General features: G+C 42.7%; 1 protein-coding gene across 2 annotated transcripts in view; it reads left to right on the top strand.

Moving 5' to 3' along the window:
• The window catches only part of letm1 (leucine zipper-EF-hand containing transmembrane protein 1), an 81,022-nt gene that overhangs the window by 49,512 nt on the left and 13,034 nt on the right, over nt 1-18,476 (top strand). For both annotated transcript variants that reach the window (XM_052010226.1, XM_052010225.1), the window contains exons 9-11: nt 825-1,004; nt 3,246-3,401; nt 13,442-13,576. In XM_052010226.1, coding sequence (XP_051866186.1) covers nt 825-1,004; nt 3,246-3,401; nt 13,442-13,576 — 471 coding nt within the window. The remainder of the gene's footprint in view (nt 1-824; nt 1,005-3,245; nt 3,402-13,441; nt 13,577-18,476) is intronic.

Below are 18,476 nucleotides of genomic sequence, written 5' to 3'. Positions count from 1 at the left end.
CCACTCAATCTATGCCTCTTATCATCTTGTACGCCTCTATCAAGGTACCTCTCATCCTCCTCCTCTCCAAAGAGAAAAGCCCTAGCTCGCTCAACCTATCTCATAAGACCTGCTGTCCAATCCAGGCAACATCCTGGTAAATCTCTGCACCCTCTCTAAAGCTTCCACATCCTTTCTATAATGAGGCGACCAGAACTGAACACAATACTCCAAGTGTGGTCTGACCAGAGTTCTAAAGAGCTGCATCATCACCTTGCAGCTCTTAAACTCAATACCCTGACTAATGAAGGCCAACATTCCGTACGCCTATCGACCTGCGTGGCAACCTTGAGGGATCTATGGATGTGGACCCCAAGATCCCTCTGTTCCTCCACACTGCTAAAAGTCCTGCCATTAACCTCATATTCCGCCTTCAAATTCGATCACTTGAAGCGTATCACTTCACTCTTATCCGAGTTGAACTCCATCTGCCACTTCTCAGCCCGGGTCTGCATTCTGTCAATATCCTGAAGGTGGTTTACTGAACTTGAATGGCAAATTTACTGGAATAATTTGCAGCTTTGTCGATGGAACATTTGCAGATGCAATACATTTTATGGGGTAAATTTGTTAGTAGGTAAAAATTGACTTTACATGAAATTGGAAGGATGAAAAGAAAGTATTAATGCAATATTTTAGTGTCTAATTTTTTTAACAAATTAAAGATTTTTTGGTTATTTACACACTTGTTTCCTTTCCATTTGTCATTCATTGAGGTGCTATCTTGAGCATGCTTCATTTAGTTCTCTGGTGGTTTGACTCTTTTCATGCATTCTTTTACATAGGCGAAGGAAGCTCAAGTGAAAGTAGCAGAAGTTGAATGTGACAAGGTGGATAATAAAGCCAAATTAGAAGCAACCTTGCAAGAGGAAGCAGCTATCAAAAAGGAAAACCAAGAGCGAGAGATGGAACGGATGGCAGAAGCTGCTGAGAAAGCAAAGGAGAGCTTGCAGGTTGAAGCCAGGGTAGGCATCTTGACATTTCTTTAGCTGCTTGAAAATTTAAATACTAGTTTACAACAATGTTTGAAAAGTGCATAACTTTGAAAATTGAAAAAGATATACAAGACTACTAAAGTTTTGAAAAATTTTAAACATGCAGCATTTGATGAAAAGAGCTGGAGTTTGATAACAATTTTTAAATTAGAATATGTAAATTCATCTAGATCTGTAGAAATTCATAGCACAAGTCAATATAGACTGTTTGCTAGTGCAAACCAAACCTCATCCCAGAATAGAGTCATAGAGTAATACAGCTTGGAAACAGGCCCTTTGGTTCAACTCATCCATGCTGACAAGGTGCCCACCTAAGCTGGTCACATATACCCACATTTGGCCCATATACCTTTAAACCTTTCCTATCATCTACTTATCCAAATGACTTTTAAGTGCTGTTAGTGTACCTGCCTCAACTACATTCTCTGGCAGCTCATTCCATATGCTCACCACCCTCTGTGTGAAGAAGTTGCCTCTCAGGTCCCTCTTAAATCTTTCCCCTCTCACTTAATCCTATGCCTTCCAGTTTCTGGTTCCCTTTCCCTGAAAAACAGACGATGTTCACCCTATCCATGCCCCTCAGGGTTTTTAGGTCATAGTGGAGTTTGAGAATGGCATAAACTGCATTTTGTCTGTGGGATTTTATATTTCAACTCAGGTGTTGTCACCAGTTAACTCGGAGTCCAAACGTTTTGGGTTGAAGTTCCACTCCCGGGTCTTGAGCATAACGTCTAGGCTGATGTTCCAGTGCACTGCTGAGAAAGCATATTTTTGTGGGTATATCCTTGAATTGAGTAACAGTGCTAAATCTGGCATCCCAGATGACCATAAGATTTTGCTGTGTTACTGAGACAGCAGTTTTTCTTCTGATGCTTTTGGCCAATTTATCCCTCAACAAAATTAATTATCCGGTCATTATCACATTCCTCTTTGAGGTAGCTTGGGATATGTGTGAGAGAATGCTGTATGAGGGTAGAATGTGACGCAGAAAATGTGAAACCATTCACTTGGGCGCATGCAAAGGAAGAGTGGAGTTTTTTTTTAATGGTGTGAGATTGGGTAATTTTGATGTTCAAAGGGACCTATGTGTGCTTGTACACAAGTCACTGAAAACTTATGTAAGTGCAACTTGTGATTAGGATTCACCAGTGATGGCAAGTTTGCTAATCATAGAATCGTACAGCACAGGAATGAGCCATTTCAGCCCACCTCGTCCATGCCAACTATGGTGCCTATCTATGCTAATCTCACTTGCCTACATTAGGCCCATATCCCTCTACACCTTCCCTATCTAAGTGCTGTCCTTGTGCCTTTTAAACATTTGTAATTAAATCTGTATCCACCAACTCCTCTGACAGCTCATTCCAAATATTCATCACCCTCTGTGTGAAAAGCTGGACCCTCGGATCTCTAAATTTCTCAACTCTCCCCTTAAACCTTGTTCTAGACTCCCCTGGTCTGGGAAAAGATTCTGACCACCTATCCTATCTATGTCCCTCATAATTTTATGAACTTCTATAAGGTCATTCCTCAGCCTCCTACGTTTCAGTGAGAATAAACCCAGCCTATCCAATCTCTCCTTATAACTATAGCCCTCCATTCCAGGCTTCATCCTGGTGAACCTCTTCTGTACTCCCTCTATTGCTACCACATCCTTCCTATAGTATGGTGAGATGATGTTCCCGTGGGTAAGGAGAGATTCTCTATAGAACATACAACATAGAGTTTACAAGAATGAGAGAAAATATCATCGAAACTTGACAAGCTGGATGCAGAGAGGATTCTAGAACCTGAAATAATCGTCTCAAAAGATAGGATTGGCTGTTTAGGACTGAGTTGAAGAGGAATTTCTTTACACAAAGCGTGGTGAATCTTTCTGTTAATTCAAGACATAGATTGACATATCCCTAAATCTGAAGGGAAAGGAGGGATACAGGGACAATGCAGGGACGTGGCGCTGAGGTAGAAGATCAGCTTTGGTCTTGAATGACATAGCAGGCTTGAAGAGCTGCATGATGTCCTGCTGCTCGTATTCCTTTTGTAATTATATCAGCTGCTTTTTTTTATTATTGCAATAACACCTTTATTCAAAAGTACCTCATGCTTGTTAGAGTAACTTTAAAGATGCTTAAAAATTGCATGATCTTTCAATTGCATGCCCTTTACTGTTGCTGCTTCATTTGTGTCAATTCTCTTAATTGTGTGTTTTAGAAGGAAGTAGAATCAGCAGTGAATCTGGAAGCAGCAGCTGTCAATGTGAAGGAGAGCCAAATCGCTGTTGATACAGAACAGGAATTGGCTAATGTTGACCTGGCAATGCATTCTGAGACCTTGAAAGATACAGCTCCAGTATTAGAAGGAATAAAGGTTTGTTTTAAAGTAAAAGTTGACGATCTATATTTGCAGTCATTTTGTCTTTTTCAATTAAGAAGTTATTTGTTGGCATTCTTTCCAAAAATCCCAATCAGCCTTCATATTTGAAAACATTTCAAAGGGTTGGGAGGAAGGACATGCAATTACCATACAGCCCATATCACTGGATAGGGTTTATCTGGATGACAGTTCTATTTTTACTCTTCCAGATTAAGATTGTGAACTTTTAAATGTGAAATGTTCTTTGATCAGAAACTTTTCTCATCCCATTTTCCCAGCCAAAGTAATCAGTTATGGTGTTTTATGGATGCTTTAATTCTATAAAGTGCATGGAATGAAATCAAGCATGTTAATTTGTTAAAACCCTGGAGAAAATTAATTTCTGTTTTTTTTTCTAGGTTTAAATTCCAGAAATGTAAAGTCTTCCCTAAATTACGGAGTGATAGAATCTGAGCATTATTTACGTAGCGTGTATTGGTTAATGCAAAAGTTGCTGCAAATATATTCTGAAAATATAAGTACAAGCTAGGCTGATGATTTTCATCAGCATTAACAATGTTTGAACAAATGTTAATTGTGTGGAATCCATTTTTGAATCAGGAAGGGTTAATTTACTGAAAGCTTCTATTCCTGATGGTCCAATAACAACTGTTCCCCAATTTTGAGGTGTAGAATTATGAGAGTTGAGGAACAGGCTGAAGAGGTCTGAAGTGTTGGGCATCATTAGCAGAGATAGCGCCACTAAATGTAAATGTTCAACCTCGAGAACCTGTAAGGCTCGATTGACATTAAAGAAGATGCCCGAATAGCTGACTGTTGTTTGTAAAGGTGACTGACAACTGTGACTTGGCCTAAAATGAAGTGAACCCAAGTAGGCATTTAGGATATTCTTAACTACAGAAATGAAGATGACTGGAATCCTTAACTGTTAAGTATTTAGACCCTTCCTCTCTGTGGGTTAATGGAAGGGCTTACAATTGGTGACTGATGTCACTTCCATAAAGGTGGAGGGATGATTGAATTTGGCATGTGTGTATTGGAGTGAAGGCAAAGGCACAAAGTGTTTACTGAGTTCTCCAAATTGCTGGGCATGATCAGTGGAACATGTGGCACTGAAGGTTTTCCCTTGAAGAGCTATAAAGATGAATAAATGGAAAAGACTACCAGTTGGCATGTCACTATGGCTATATATTGTTCATATGAACATGCAGTACTTGTTTATTGCTTCAACTGAAGTCATTGTTTGTATGCATGCACTGGGATGTGGATCCTTTGACGTGTTGAAACCTTTTTTGCCCCACAAACTCTCTCTCCTTCATTTTTATCAAGTATGAACTAAGCAGATCATTGAAAGGATTATCTTAGAGTGGTGATGAAGAGCAACTTCTGGTTCTTGGACAATTCTTTGTGACTTATAGGAACTAAAAGAAGCAAAATATCATGTTTCAGATTTTGGAGCCAAATGGTGTTGTTTCTGCAAGAGGCATTATCAAGTGCGCATTATATAGAACATAGAACAGTACAGCACAGTACGGGCCCTTCAGCCCAAAATATTGTGCTGACCTATATAAACCAGCTCCACGATCAATCTAACCCTTCCCTCCTACATAACCCATAGTCCTCCATTTTTCTTACATCCATGTGCCTATCCAAGGGTCTTTTAAATGTTCTTATTTTATCATCCTCTACCACCACCCCCAGCAGTGCATTCCAGGCACCCACCACTCTCTGTGTGTTTATATATATATATATATATATATATATATATGTATATAAAAAATCTACCCCTGACATCTCCCCTAAACTTTCCTCCACTCGCCTTAAATGGATGTCCTCTGGTATTGGCCATTGCCGCCCTGGGGGAAAAAAGTGTTGGCTGGCCATTCTACCTATGCCTCTCATAATCTTATACGCCTCTATCAAGTCACCTCTCATCCTCCGTTGCTCCAAAGAGAAAAGCCCTAGCTCGCTCAACCTCTCCTCAAAAGACATGTTCTCTAATCTAGGCAGCATCCTGGTAAATCGCCACTGCACCCTCTCTAAAGCTTCCACGTCCTTCCTATAATGAGGTGACCAGAACTGAACACAGTACTTGAAGTGTGGTCTGACCAGAGTTTTATAGAGCTGCAGCATTACCTTGCGGCTCTTGAACTCAATCCCTCAGCTAATGAAGGCTAGCACCCCATATGCTGCCTTAACCACTCTATCAACTTGCACAGCAACTTTGAGGGATCTATGGACCTGGACCCCAAGATCCCTCTGTTCCTCCACACTGCTAGATTTATGGCTCAAAATTTTTCCCAGTGAGCACCCTAAGGGATCACAACCTCAAAGGTTGGATGCACTTCATAGAAATCTTTATTATTATTATGTGATTAATTATAAGTAAATACAAGTAGTGACCAGAAAAGAAACACATTCTTCTTAAGAAATTTTCAAAAGAAACCACTGATATATTGAATGACAAAGGTTTTATTCAAATATTAGTCTCTAATAATTATTCTTCAACTTTTACTTCATTGAGTTTTTTATTTAGCAGCAATAATATCCATTAAGAAAATTTGGGCTGAAGGGCCTTTTCCTACTTTAAGTTGTCTGTTGGTGCAGTCTTTCTGTTAAAGAAGAGTTGTTACATTGACTGTAGATGTAAGAAATTTAACAGCATTGAGCCAAAAATGAGCCATTTCAGCGACTTTTCTATTTGTTTTTCCATGCTGTCACAGTTTGAGAAATGGCAAAGGTATCTGCGCATCAAGGTTAGGTGAATGTCTTGTACTTCTGGCATTTTTAAAAAGAACCCATTTGTATTAAACCCTTGTTTGTTCTCTCTATATCCATATGAAGAGCAGAAAGATTTATTTCTCTGATGGTCAGGAAGATATGTAAAGTGCTGTTTGTGGTTGGTTACTTTTAGAGATGTTAAACAGTTGTTGCACTCTATCTCAACAGTGTTCTGCATCTGCTGTGCATTTTCAATGACATGGCTAACATTGGGAATTCTGTGTGGGAGATTTCCGTGGTCCATGCACTGTGTATTAAAATGCTTTCATATAAAGCAAGCTGGAATACAAAGGAGTTGCTATTATTCTAAAGTTGTGTATGGTGAGAATATTTCTGGAGTATGTTGAGCTCTGGGCAATAAATATTCTCTTTCAATGCAGAGATGCAGAACAGTTCACCAGAATGATACTTAGCTAAACTGTAAAAACAAGTGCAAAGGCCGAACTTCTATTCCCTTGTGCATAGAAGATTAAGGGGTAACAGAAGATGATGAAAGCTGTTGATTGGGTAGATTTGGAGAAACCTTTTCATCTGATGAGGCAATTGAGAGCTAATCGTCTTAAATCTGTGACCTGTTTATTTATACCTCAGCCATTTGAAACACTTTTTTAAAAAAAAAAATGGATGGTTAAATTACCTCTACAAAATGCCTCCTTGGCTCAAAGGAATATAACTAGTCAACCTGCACTGCACTTTCTCTTTCACTGTAACACTTTATTCTGCATTCTGTTTTCCTTTTTTTACTACCTCAATGTACGTGCATAGAATGATCTGTCTGGATGGCACGCAAACTAAAGCTTTTCACCAGAACACTCAGTGGAAACCCACATGGTCATAAGCAGAACCTGCAAACACCACACAGAAGTCAGGATTGAATCCAGGTCTCTGGTGCAAGAGTTCTACTAGCTGTTGTACCATTGCTGCCCTGTAATTCTCTCTACGTCCTTTTCAAGACCATCATGTTTCTGAATTGTGCTGTTGAGTTTTGGACACATTGCTCTAGCTGAGACTGAATTAATGATTTCTATACATTTAGCAAAGCCTCCTCGGATCATTGATGTATATCAAGCAGCAGTGGTTTGAGCAGCTCCACTGTAAACACTTGTTCACCTCAATCATTGTGTTTCTTCAACTAATTTTATATAACATGTTGCTGTTACCTTTTTTTAATCCTGTGGAGTTCAGTTTTGCTAACAACCCAAAAATATGATATCAACTGCCTTTTTTGTTCTCATACAAAATATCAAATGCTGACCTTATCTACCTTTTGGTTATCTCATCAAAAAAAAGTCAGTCAGGTTAGTTGAGCATAATTTGCCATTAGATCCATACTGTTTTTTTAGATCCATACTTTTTTTTTATTAATTCATGCTTGTTACATTGAGTGCAAATTTACCCTTGGAATAGACAGATCTAGGTGTTTTTTTTGCCATGTGGTGATCCAAAAAAAAGGAAACCAAGTTCAGTCTTTCAATTTGTTTGTGGTTATAATTAAAAGAACCCAGTCACCCTTTGACATTTAATAAGATTACTTAAAAATTGGTTAATTGTTATCATGAGAGGCAAACCGGGTTTCCAGTCCTGAAAAGGAAGAATGGTGTAGCAGCTGCTACCGCGATGTGAAAAAACAAAACACTAGTCGACGGGTTTCAGAACAAGAACTGGTTTATTTTCCCGCCTTGCGCGGGCCTTTTAAGAGAGACTGTTCCCGCCCACTCCAAACGGCAATGACGTATATGCTACATCATCAAGTCTTTCCTGCGTGCGGGTTCTCCCTGTCGCTCAGGGAAGACGAAGGCCCACCGCCATCTTGGGCCTCGCCACTCCGACAACGCGCGACCCAACTGCTAAGCCAGTACGTTTGCCCGGACGGTGAGTCGCTACACAACCACACCCCACCCCCCCTAGAACCGGCAATACGGTCCCCAAGGTCCGCGGGCTGTGCTAGCCGTCACTTAGGAGGTCGGCCTCTGCATCGCGGTGCTGAAACCTCAACCGGTTGTTGCAGATCTAAATGGGCCGGTTTGAGGCGGTCCGTCGTGAAGACCTGTTCCTTGCCCCCAATGTCCAAAATAAAGGTGGATCCATTATTCCTGATGACCTGGAACGGCCCCTCGTATGGTCGTTGCAGTGGTGCCCGAGGTGTGCCCCTGCGAATGAAAACAAACTTACAGTCTCGTAGTTTTTTGGGCTTACAGGATGGGGCTTGACCGTGCCGCGAGGTGGGAATTGGGGCCAAGTTGCCGAGCCTCTCGCGCAGTCTTTGCAGGACTGCCGTGGGTTGTTCCCCTTGGTCCCGAAGGGCAGGTATGAAATCCCCTGGGGCAACCAGGGGCGCCCCATACACAAGTTCAGCTGACGAAGCGTGGAGGTCTTCCTTGGGGGCAGTGCGTATGCCAAGCAGGACCCAAGGAGGTTCGTCGACCCAGTTAGGACCCTTCAGGCGGGCCATCAAGGCTGATTTCAGATGGCGGTGGAAATGTTCCACTAACCCGTTTAATTGAGGGTGGTAGGCCGTGGTGGTGTGTAGCTGCGTTCCCAGCATGTTCGCTAATGCAGATCAGAGGCTGGAGGTGAATTGGGTGCCTCTGTCTGAAGTGATGTGGGCTGGAACACCAAAATGTGAGATCCAAGTTGTGAGCAGCGCCTGGGCGCAGGAATCAGTTGTGATGTCAGATAGAGGAGTTGCCTCTGGCCACCTCATGAACCAGTCCACGATGGTAAGGAGGTACCGGGCTCCTCTTGAAACCGGCAGAGGGCCCACGAGGTCGACATGGATGTGGTCGAACCTTCTACGGGTAAGCTCGAACTGCTGTGGCGGGACTTTGGTGTTTCATTGGATTTTCGATGTCTGGCAGTGCGGACAAGTCCTGGCCCACTCACTGACCTGTTTGCGCAGGCCATGCCAGACAAACTTGCTGGTGACCAGTCGGACAGTTGATCTGATGGACGGGTGCACCAACCCATGTACTGAGTCGAAAACGCATCTCCGCCAGGCTGCAGGAACTATAGGGCGGGGTTGACCTGTTGCGATGTCGCAAAGAAGGTCTGCCAACCTGGACCAACCAAGAAATCTTGGAGCTGCAGGCCCTAGACTGCGGTTCTGTAGCTGGGCAGCTCGTCGTTGGCTTGCTGTGCGTCAGCCAGGGCCGTGTAGTCGACACCCAGGGACAGGTTGTGGATGGTCGGTCTGGAAAGTGCATCAGCAATGACATTGTCCTTTCCAGAGACATGTTGGATATCTGTTGTGAATTCGGAAATGTAGGACAAATGTCTCTGTTGACGAGCTGACCAGGGATCAGAGACTTTGGAGAAGGCGAAGGACAAAGGCTTATGGTCAGTGAAAGCGGTGAAAGGCCTGCCTTCCAGAAAGTACCGGAAATGCCGGACCGCCAGATACAGCGCTAGAAGTGCTGTATTTCAGTTCGGGTGATCTAAGGTGCTTGCTGAAAAATGCCAAAGGTTGCCAACGGCCTTTAATTAGTTGTTCCAGTACCCCACCAACCGCAGTGTTCGATGCGTCCACCGTGAGGGCGGTTGGGACGTCTGTCCTAGGGTGTACAAGCATCGTGGCGTCTGCCAGGGCGTCCTTGGCCTTAATGAAGGCAGCTGCAGCCTCGTCATTCCAGGCGATGTCCTTGCCCTTACCAGCCATCAGCGAGAACAAAGGATGCATGATACGGGCTGCTGCAGGGATGAACCGATGGTAAAAGTTGACCATCCCAAGGAATTCCTGTAGATCTTTGACCGTGTTGGGGCGGGCAAAATGGCAGATAGCGTCTACCTTGGCAGGTAGGGGTGTTGCCCCGTCGCTGGTGTTTTTGTGGCCGAGGAAATCGATAGAGTCAAGTCCGAATTGGCACTTGGCCGGGTTGATCGTGAGGCCGAAATCATGGAGACAGGAATACAGCTGGCGGAGGTGGAAAATGTGTTCTTGGCAGTCACGGCTGTCGATTAGTATGTCATCTAAGTAAATGAACAGGAAGTCCAGGCCTCGGCCTACCGCGTCCATCAGCCGCTGGAAGGTCTGCGCGGCGTTCTTAAGGCCGAATGGCATTCGAAGGAATTCGAACAGGCCGAATGGGGTGATAATCGCAGTTTTGGGGACGTCATCCGGATGGACCGGGATTTGGTGGTATCCCTGAACAAGGTCCACTTTGGAGAAGATGCGGGCCCCATGTAGGTTCGCTGCGAAGTCCTGGATGTGAGGGATGGGGTAGCGGTCCGGGGTGGTGGTTTCATTCAGCCTGCGGTAGTCGCCGCAGGGCCTCCACCCGCCGGTGGCTTTGGGGGCCATGTGCAGTGGGGAGGCCCAGGGGCTGTCTGACCTGCGAACAATCCCCAGCTCCATGCGACGGAACTCTTCCTTTGCCAGGCGGAGCTTGTCTGGAGGTAGTCATCGTGCTCGGACATGAAGGGGTGGCCCTGTGGTAATGATGTGGTGTCGCACCCCGTGTTTGGGCCTAGAATTTGTAAACTGAGGTGCCAAAACTGATAGGAATTCGGCTAGGAGCTTGGTGAACTCGTTGCCAGACAGGGAAATGGAGTCCAGGCGCAGGGCTGGTAGGCTGGTTTCTCCCAGGGGATAGGTCTGGAAAGTTCTGGAGTGGACTAACTGATTCCCTCGCAGGTCAACTAACAGGCTGTGGGCCCGAAGGAAATCGGCTCCTAGGAGTGGTCGGGCGACGGTGGCAAGGGTAAAGGTCCAGGTAAAACGGCTGCTGCCGAATTGTAATTGAAGTGTACAGGTACCGAAAGTCCGTATCGTTGTGCCGTTTGCAGCATTGAGTACAGGACCTTGTTGCCTGTTACGAGTGTCGCGGCCGGTCAGGGGCAAAATACTGACCTCTGGTCCAGTATCGATGAGGAAACGCCGCCCAGACTGCTTGTCCTGAACGAATAGGAGGCTTTGTCGGCGGCCAGCCGCCATAGCTGTCAGTGGTGGCTGGCCCTGGCGTTTCCCTGAAACTTGCAGGGTGGGCGGCATCGACAGGCCTCTGCGCCCCACCTCTGATGGTAGAAACACAGCTGGTCGCCAGTGTCGTCGTCTGTGTTTCTGGGGTGTGGTCGCTCGGTTGCTGGGACTGGTCGAGGCGGGTGTTGGGCTCGCGGCCTGGCAATTTGGCCGACGGACGAACCGCTCTCGCGTTTGGCCTTCCACAGGACATCTGCCTGGGCAGCTACCTCACATGGGTTGCTGAAGTCGGCGTTGGCTAACAGCAGGTGAATGTCATCGGGTAGCTGTTCGAGGAAGGCCTGTTCGAACATCAGGCAGGGCTTGTGTCCCTCGGCCAATGCCAGCATCTCATTCATTAGGGCGGATGGGGATCTGTCCCCCAGGCCATCGAGATGAAGCAGGTGGGCAGCGCGTTAACAATGGGAGAGGCTGAAGGTCCGAATCAGAAGGTCTTTGAAAGCCGGGTGCTTATCTTCCTCCGGAGGAGACTGGATGAAGTCTCCGACCTGGGCGGCTGTCTCCTGGTCCAGAGAGCTGACCACATGGTAGTACTTTGTGGAGTCGGAGGTGATCTGGCGAAGGTGGAATTGCGCTTCGGCCTGGTCGAACCAGATGCTGGGACAAAGTGTCCAAGAGGTGGGCAGCTTGAGTGCCACTGCGTTGGCTGCTGCGTTGTCGTCCATTGTGCAGATCCAAGATCCGTTTGGACCGTCGGGGTCACCAATGTTGCGGCTGCTACTGCGATGTGAAAAAACGACGCTAGTCGAAGGGTTTCAGAACAAGAACTGGTTTATTTTCCTGCCTTGCGTGGGTCTTTTAAGAGAGACTGTTCCCGCCCACTCCAAACAGCAATGACGTATATGCTACGTCATCAAGTCTTTCCCGCGCGAGGGTTCTCCCTGTCGCTCAGGGAAGACAAAGGCCCACCACCATCTTGGGCCTCGCCGCTCCGACGACACGCGACCCGACCGCCGAGCCGGGTCGCTTGCCCGGACGGTGAGTCGCTACAACGTTATCTTTTTTTTCCTGTGTATTCTTTTATCCATCTTGTGAATTAATTGGTCATTTCTTCAGTTAGAAAGGAGAAAGATCACCCAAAGTTCTTATCACTTTCTAGTAAGCATTATTTCTGGTATTTGTGAAGAAAGAACCTGGCTTAATTTTAAAGCACTTCAGTCTTTTTGTGGTTGGAATATATTCACTGTCTAGGCTGTATTTGATTTAGAAGCAGGAGTAGGCTGGACTTGTATATTATCTCTGGTTACATATCACTACAAAAATTATTTCCCTTTCCCATTCACCAAAAGCAGAAAGTTGATTAGGTTAAACAAGAAAGGAAAATTTCTTCACTACAAAATTATATGGAAACTAAAACTAACCTTTTACTATTTAATAGTATTTTAGTTTTCTTCATTTTTGCCTGTTAATATTATTTTACTTTGATTTATGCTGCACCTTTTCATGCTCACTTTCATGGCATTGAACTGCAGTATCTTTCTGCTCTCCAGGATACTTTAGACTGCATAACTTGGAAGTGTTGCCACTATTACATTGCCAGCAGTGGTGGCCAAATTACAAACAGCAGGTCTATGATGGCTAAATGGAATAAATAACCAAGTAATTTTAATTTTTCTTTTGTGGGTTTCATGAGATTAAGTTTTGGTTAGGACATGGAAGATCTTCTAGATCCTTTGAATTGTAGCTTGAACACACAGCATTTCTGTTTTGCATATTATTGAATGACTGGATGTCAAAAATGCCACATTCCATTATATTGAAAAGTCTGCTTAGGTTATGGTCAAATCCTGATATCAAACTTGAAATCACAAATTTTTGATGATGGCTGGAATGTTGCCACTCATACCCATTTAATGTATTGGATATTTGTTGCATTTTTTATTGATCTTTATTGCTTGTAAGTAGCTGTAGTTCCTTAAAAGTATAAAGAAGGCAGATAATTGGTGTACTGCCATTTCTTAAACTAAAGCTGTCTCCTGTAACCCTATTCAGATCCTTTAACACTATCCATTTAATTTTTTTCCAATTTTATCCAATTTTCTTTTCCAAGTTATCTAGTTATCTCAGTGGTCTCCTGTGATTAAAGTGCTCTATGGCTTAATAACTGTTATAAGCTCAGAATTCCAGAAAGTGGGGTGCAACAAACTTTGAAGTCAAAGAATTCAGAGGAAATTGAATGGCAGAGATCTCAAGATTCTCTGCTGCAGTAAGGTCTGGGTCATTAATCGTTTCAAACTTCAAATTACAATACATATTGATTTACCTGTGTTGCTTTTAGGGTGAAGAAATTACAAAGGAAGAAATAGATATGCTCAGTGATGCTTGCATAAAGTTGCAAGAACAGAAGAAGCTACTAACTAAAGAGAAGGAAGAGCTGGAGGAATTAAAGGATGATGTACAAGAGTATAATGAGGTATGAAAATACTTGAACTAGTCAAACATAAGTGCTTGTGCCTTTTCTCCTTGAACTGCTCTGTACGACATGAAACAGTAGCAGTTTACCGATATGATAATTTCTTATTGTTTAGTCTAGAAATATACCACATATAACTAGCACTAAAATGATGCTATAGATGGCCCAGTATTTATGAGCTAGCTAATAATGAACTATTCTACTTTCCAACTCTTGATTTGTAGCCTTATTGATTGCAGCACTTCAAATACATACCCAAACGCATTTTAAATAATGGTTTCGGCCTCTTCTGTACCCTTCAGCCACCCTTTTCGGTAATGAACATCAAATACCTAACACCTTATGGGTGAAAGTGCCCCCCTCTGATTCTTATTATAATAATAATAATAATAATAATAAATTTAAATCTCTGCTCCATTGTTGTGGTCTTGAACTAAAAAAAATAAAGACTTCCTGTCCACTTTTAGTTAGACCCTTTTTATAATCTTACATGTCTCAATTAAATCTTCTCTCAGCTTCCTGTTCCAAACAAAATACTTCAGCTTATCCAGCCTTTCCTCATAATTTAAAATTCCCAACATTCTTATATATCCCTCTGCACCCTCTCAGGTGGAGTTGCATCCTTCATATATTGTGATGACCAGAACTGTGCACAAGACTCTCCCTCTGAAGTAACTAATAATTTACATGTTTTAAATATAACCTCCTGGCCTTTACTTCCTTTATTAGCAGAGGCATAGAATATAGTCTTGTTAGCTACTTTAACTACCTAGCCTGCCACCTTTAGGGGTCTATGGTAAGATACTTAAGCTGTTCTTCAACACCTCACAGTATTCTGCAATTTACCAGGTATTCCCTTGCCTTGTTTACCCTTCCTAAATGCCTCGTGCTTGTCTGGATTGATTTTCACTTTTCTGCCCAATTTCTTTTTGCAACTCATCCTATTTTTCAACTCATCAGTACTCTAAGAAGCACCTGTTTAGTACACCAAAAAAAATTAACCCTAATGTTTCTGATTTCTGATTAAGAGTCATTGACCTGAAATACTAACTCTGCTTCGTGGTTTACAGATGCTGCCTGACCTACTGAGCATTTCCAGCAATCTGTTTTTATTTTACTTTTTGGGCATTTGTAGGAAAGAACCTACGTTTCCTTTTATATCTCCTTGTTCCTTGTATATTTCTAAAATATCTTTGACTTATTCTTACTTACCAATATATGTTTCCATGCCCTCTCTTTGGCTCCCTAATTACCATTTAACATTCAACCCATACTTTTTCTACCATGGTTTTTCTATAGTATTGATCTGTTATCTGACGTGTGAAATTTCTTTAAGCAGGGGGTGGTAAACCTTTTAGAATTTTTGACTCCCTGGGGGCTATGGATTCCTGGTATTCAAAAATCTATTGTTCAGAACCTTGAATGTATTCCAAACTAAGAGGATTAGAGGACATGGAGATTAAGTAGCAATGTGGACTTGAGGCATTGGGTCAGCCTTGGTTGTATTGAATGGTGCAACAGGTTTGAGAGGCTTTATAGCCTATTACTGCTATTTTCTTATTAGCTTTTTGCTTTTTTTTAAACTTTGCTTTGAATTACTGCAAAGGCTTGTTGAAATCCGTGGAACTTTAGATTTGGAGGTTGCATCCTTTTTCCTTGTGGGAACATTGTTGCACTCACTCTTCCCCTTTACTGCATGCCACTGCTCTGATTTACTTTCAAGTAACAGTACCCTGACCACTTTTGCTGAATGTCATCACAGCCAAGTATAATTGTCCTCTTTTCAAATGAGAAAAAATGTCTATTCCTCCATGTCTATCTGTCCTTTTTCATAACTGCAGAAAATTTAGCTGATTGCAGTCACTACTGCCATAAAAAGCTTTTTCACATGATCAGCTTCATTCACTAAAATGAGGCCTGGAACTCTTCTCTAATTAAAGAAGTTTCCCTGATTGCACCATAAGAATTCTGTACCCTCTGTTATTTTTAGATTGATTTGTATCTGTGCTAATAAGATGATTGAATTCCTTTATGACTCCTGGCCAACTACTTTTCCTGGATATGCTTTTTCTCCCCCCTCCTTTTGTGTGTCAGTTCAAAAAAAAATGGCCTCAGTTGATCATTCCTATTCATAGTTGTTATTGGCCCTATTAATCAATATTGTAAGTACCCCACTTTTTTTTTAATCCTTTCTGTTTAGTCTGAAAGCCCTTTAACCAGGAATGTTGTACTGCTATTCCTCCCCCAGCCCCCCCCCCCCCAAACCTGATGCTATTTGTTGCTCCAGATTCCATCATCTGCAGTCTCTTGTGTCTCTCTGCTTTATTTATTAGACTCATTGTTATACATGTTATGTTTGCATGACTTGTTTACTTTCTGGCTTACCATGGACTTGTTTTCAATTGTGTGTGATTTTTTTTGCAGTCTTTTGTTTCACTGTATGGTATAATTTTATGTATCATTTATATTCTATGTGTTGTCTGTATCTATGTGCCTGTGATGCTGCTGCAAGTTTTACATTGTACCTGTACATCACCGTACTTGTGCACATGACAAACAACTCAACTTGACTTGACTTTGTTTCTTATGCCTTTGAAATGTGTGTTTTAATTCTCAGCTTTCTAATTCCAGCTTCACCTTCTCTCCCTAATGAATTTATGCTCAGTTTCCCATGATCTTTCAAGCTAGTGTAAGTCTTCCCTAACAGCACTAGCAAATCACGCTTTGGTGTTATGGGCATTACTCTGTGTGAAAAGCAACTCCATTAATACATTTCCCTCCAGAACTAACCCTACTGCTCCAGAATCTAAAATGCTATCTCTCTTGCAGCAGCTCTGCTAGCCACGTGCACCTGTACTATACTTCTATTTCAGTACAACGTGGCACTGCGAAGAATCTCGAGACCTTGCCTTTCTGAGACCCCCATTAATTTCTTCAAAGTGTAGGTGGTGATAGGTAGATGCTGGTAAGAGATAGTAATAGCCCGGTGTGGGGAGGAGGGGAGAGAGATCCACTGGGGGATGGGTTGTTTCTCGCTCTATCATTAGTATCAGTAGGAACCATGATCTCTGGTCTGTCATCATCATCATCATCACCACCACCACCGCTTCTGCCTCCACCTCTGAGCAAGGTTTATCTAGAATTAGCACTATTCATTTTGCAGAAAAATATACTAAGTTAGCCTGTTACTTTTACACTAGAAGAATTAACAAATAATTGTACAGTGGCATGCAAAAGTTTGGGCACCCCTGGTCAAAATTTCTGTTACTGTGACTAGCTAAGCGAGTAAAAGATGATCTGATTTCCAAAAGGCATAAAGTTAAAGATGACACATTTCTTTAATATTTTAAGCAAGATTTCTTTTTTATTTCCATCTTTTACAGTTTGAAAATAACAAAAAAGGAAAAGGGCCCGAAGCAAAAGTTTGGGCACCCTGCATAGTCAGTACTTAGTAACACCCCGTATGGCAAGTATCACAGCTTGTAAATGCTTTCTGCAGCCAGCTAAGAGTCTTTCAATTCTTGTTTGGGGGATTTTCACCCATTCTTCCTTGCAAAAGGCTTCTAGTTCTGTGAGATTCTTGGGCCGTCTTGCATGTTCTACTCTTTTGAGGTCTAGCCACAGATTTTCCATGATGTTTAGGTCGGGGGACTGTGAGGGCCATGGCAAAACCTTCAGCTTGTACCTCTTGAGATAGTCCATTGTGGATTTTGAAGTGCGTTTAGGATCGTTATCCTGTTGTAGAAGCCATCCTCTTTTCATCTTCAGCTTTTTTTTTCAGATGGTGTGATGTTTGCTTCCAGAATTTGCTGGTATTTAATTGAATCCATTCTTCCCTCTACCAGTGAAATGTTCCCCGTGCCACTAGCTGCAACACAAGCCCAAAGCATGATCAATCCACCCCCGTGCTTAACAGTTGGAGAGGCGTTCTTTTCATGAAATTCTGCACCCTTTTTTCTCCAAACTTTCCTGCGTCCTCACCACAAAATTCATTGTCAGAAGTTTGCAAAGGAACATCTAAACAAGCCTGATGCATTTTGGAAACACGTCCTATGAACTGATGAAGTTAAAATAGAACTTTTTGGCCGCAGTGAGCAAAGGTATGTTTGGAGAAGAAAGGGTGCAGAATTTCATGAAAAGAACACCTCTCCAACTGTTAAGCACGGGGGTGGATTGATCATGCTTTGGGCTTGTGTTGCAGCTAGTGGCACGGGGAACATTTCACTGGTAGAGGGAAGAATGGATTCAATTAAATACCAGCAAATTCTAGAAGCAAACATCACACCATCTGAAAAAAAAGCTGAAGATGAAAAGAGGATGGCTTCTACAACAGGATAACGATCCTAAACGCACTTCAAAATCCACAATGGACTATCTCAAGAGGTACAAGCTGAAGGTTTTGCCATGGCCCTTACAGTCCTCTGACCTAAATATCATCGAAAATCTGTGGCTAGACCTCAAAAAAGCAGTGCATGCAAGACAGCTCAAGAATCTCACAGAACTAGAAGCCTTTTGCAAGGAAGAATGGGCGAAAATCCCCCAAACAAGAATTGAAGGACTCTTAGCTGGCTGCAGAAAGCATTTACAATCTGTGATACTTGCCATACGGGGTGTTACTAAGTACTGACCATGCAGGGTGCCCAAACTTTTGCTTCGGGCCCTTTTCCTTTTTTGTTATTTTCAAACTGTAAAAGATGGAAATAAAAAAGAAATCTTGCTTAAAATATTAAAGAAATGTGTCATCTTTAACTTTATGCCTTTTGGAAATCAGATCATCTTTTATTCGCTTAGCTATTCACAATAATAGAAATTTTGACCAGGGGTGCCCAAACTTTTGCATGTCACTGTATCATTGGAGCCAGGTTCGTGATTATTCTACATTAGTATTTTAAAATCTATT

This window comes from Pristis pectinata, chromosome 2 (assembly GCF_009764475.1).
Source record: "Pristis pectinata isolate sPriPec2 chromosome 2, sPriPec2.1.pri, whole genome shotgun sequence".
In the NCBI taxonomy this organism is placed as follows: domain Eukaryota; kingdom Metazoa; phylum Chordata; class Chondrichthyes; order Rhinopristiformes; family Pristidae; genus Pristis; species Pristis pectinata.
Note: the sequence above shows the minus strand (reverse complement) of the source record. Positions and strands in the feature narration are given on the sequence as shown.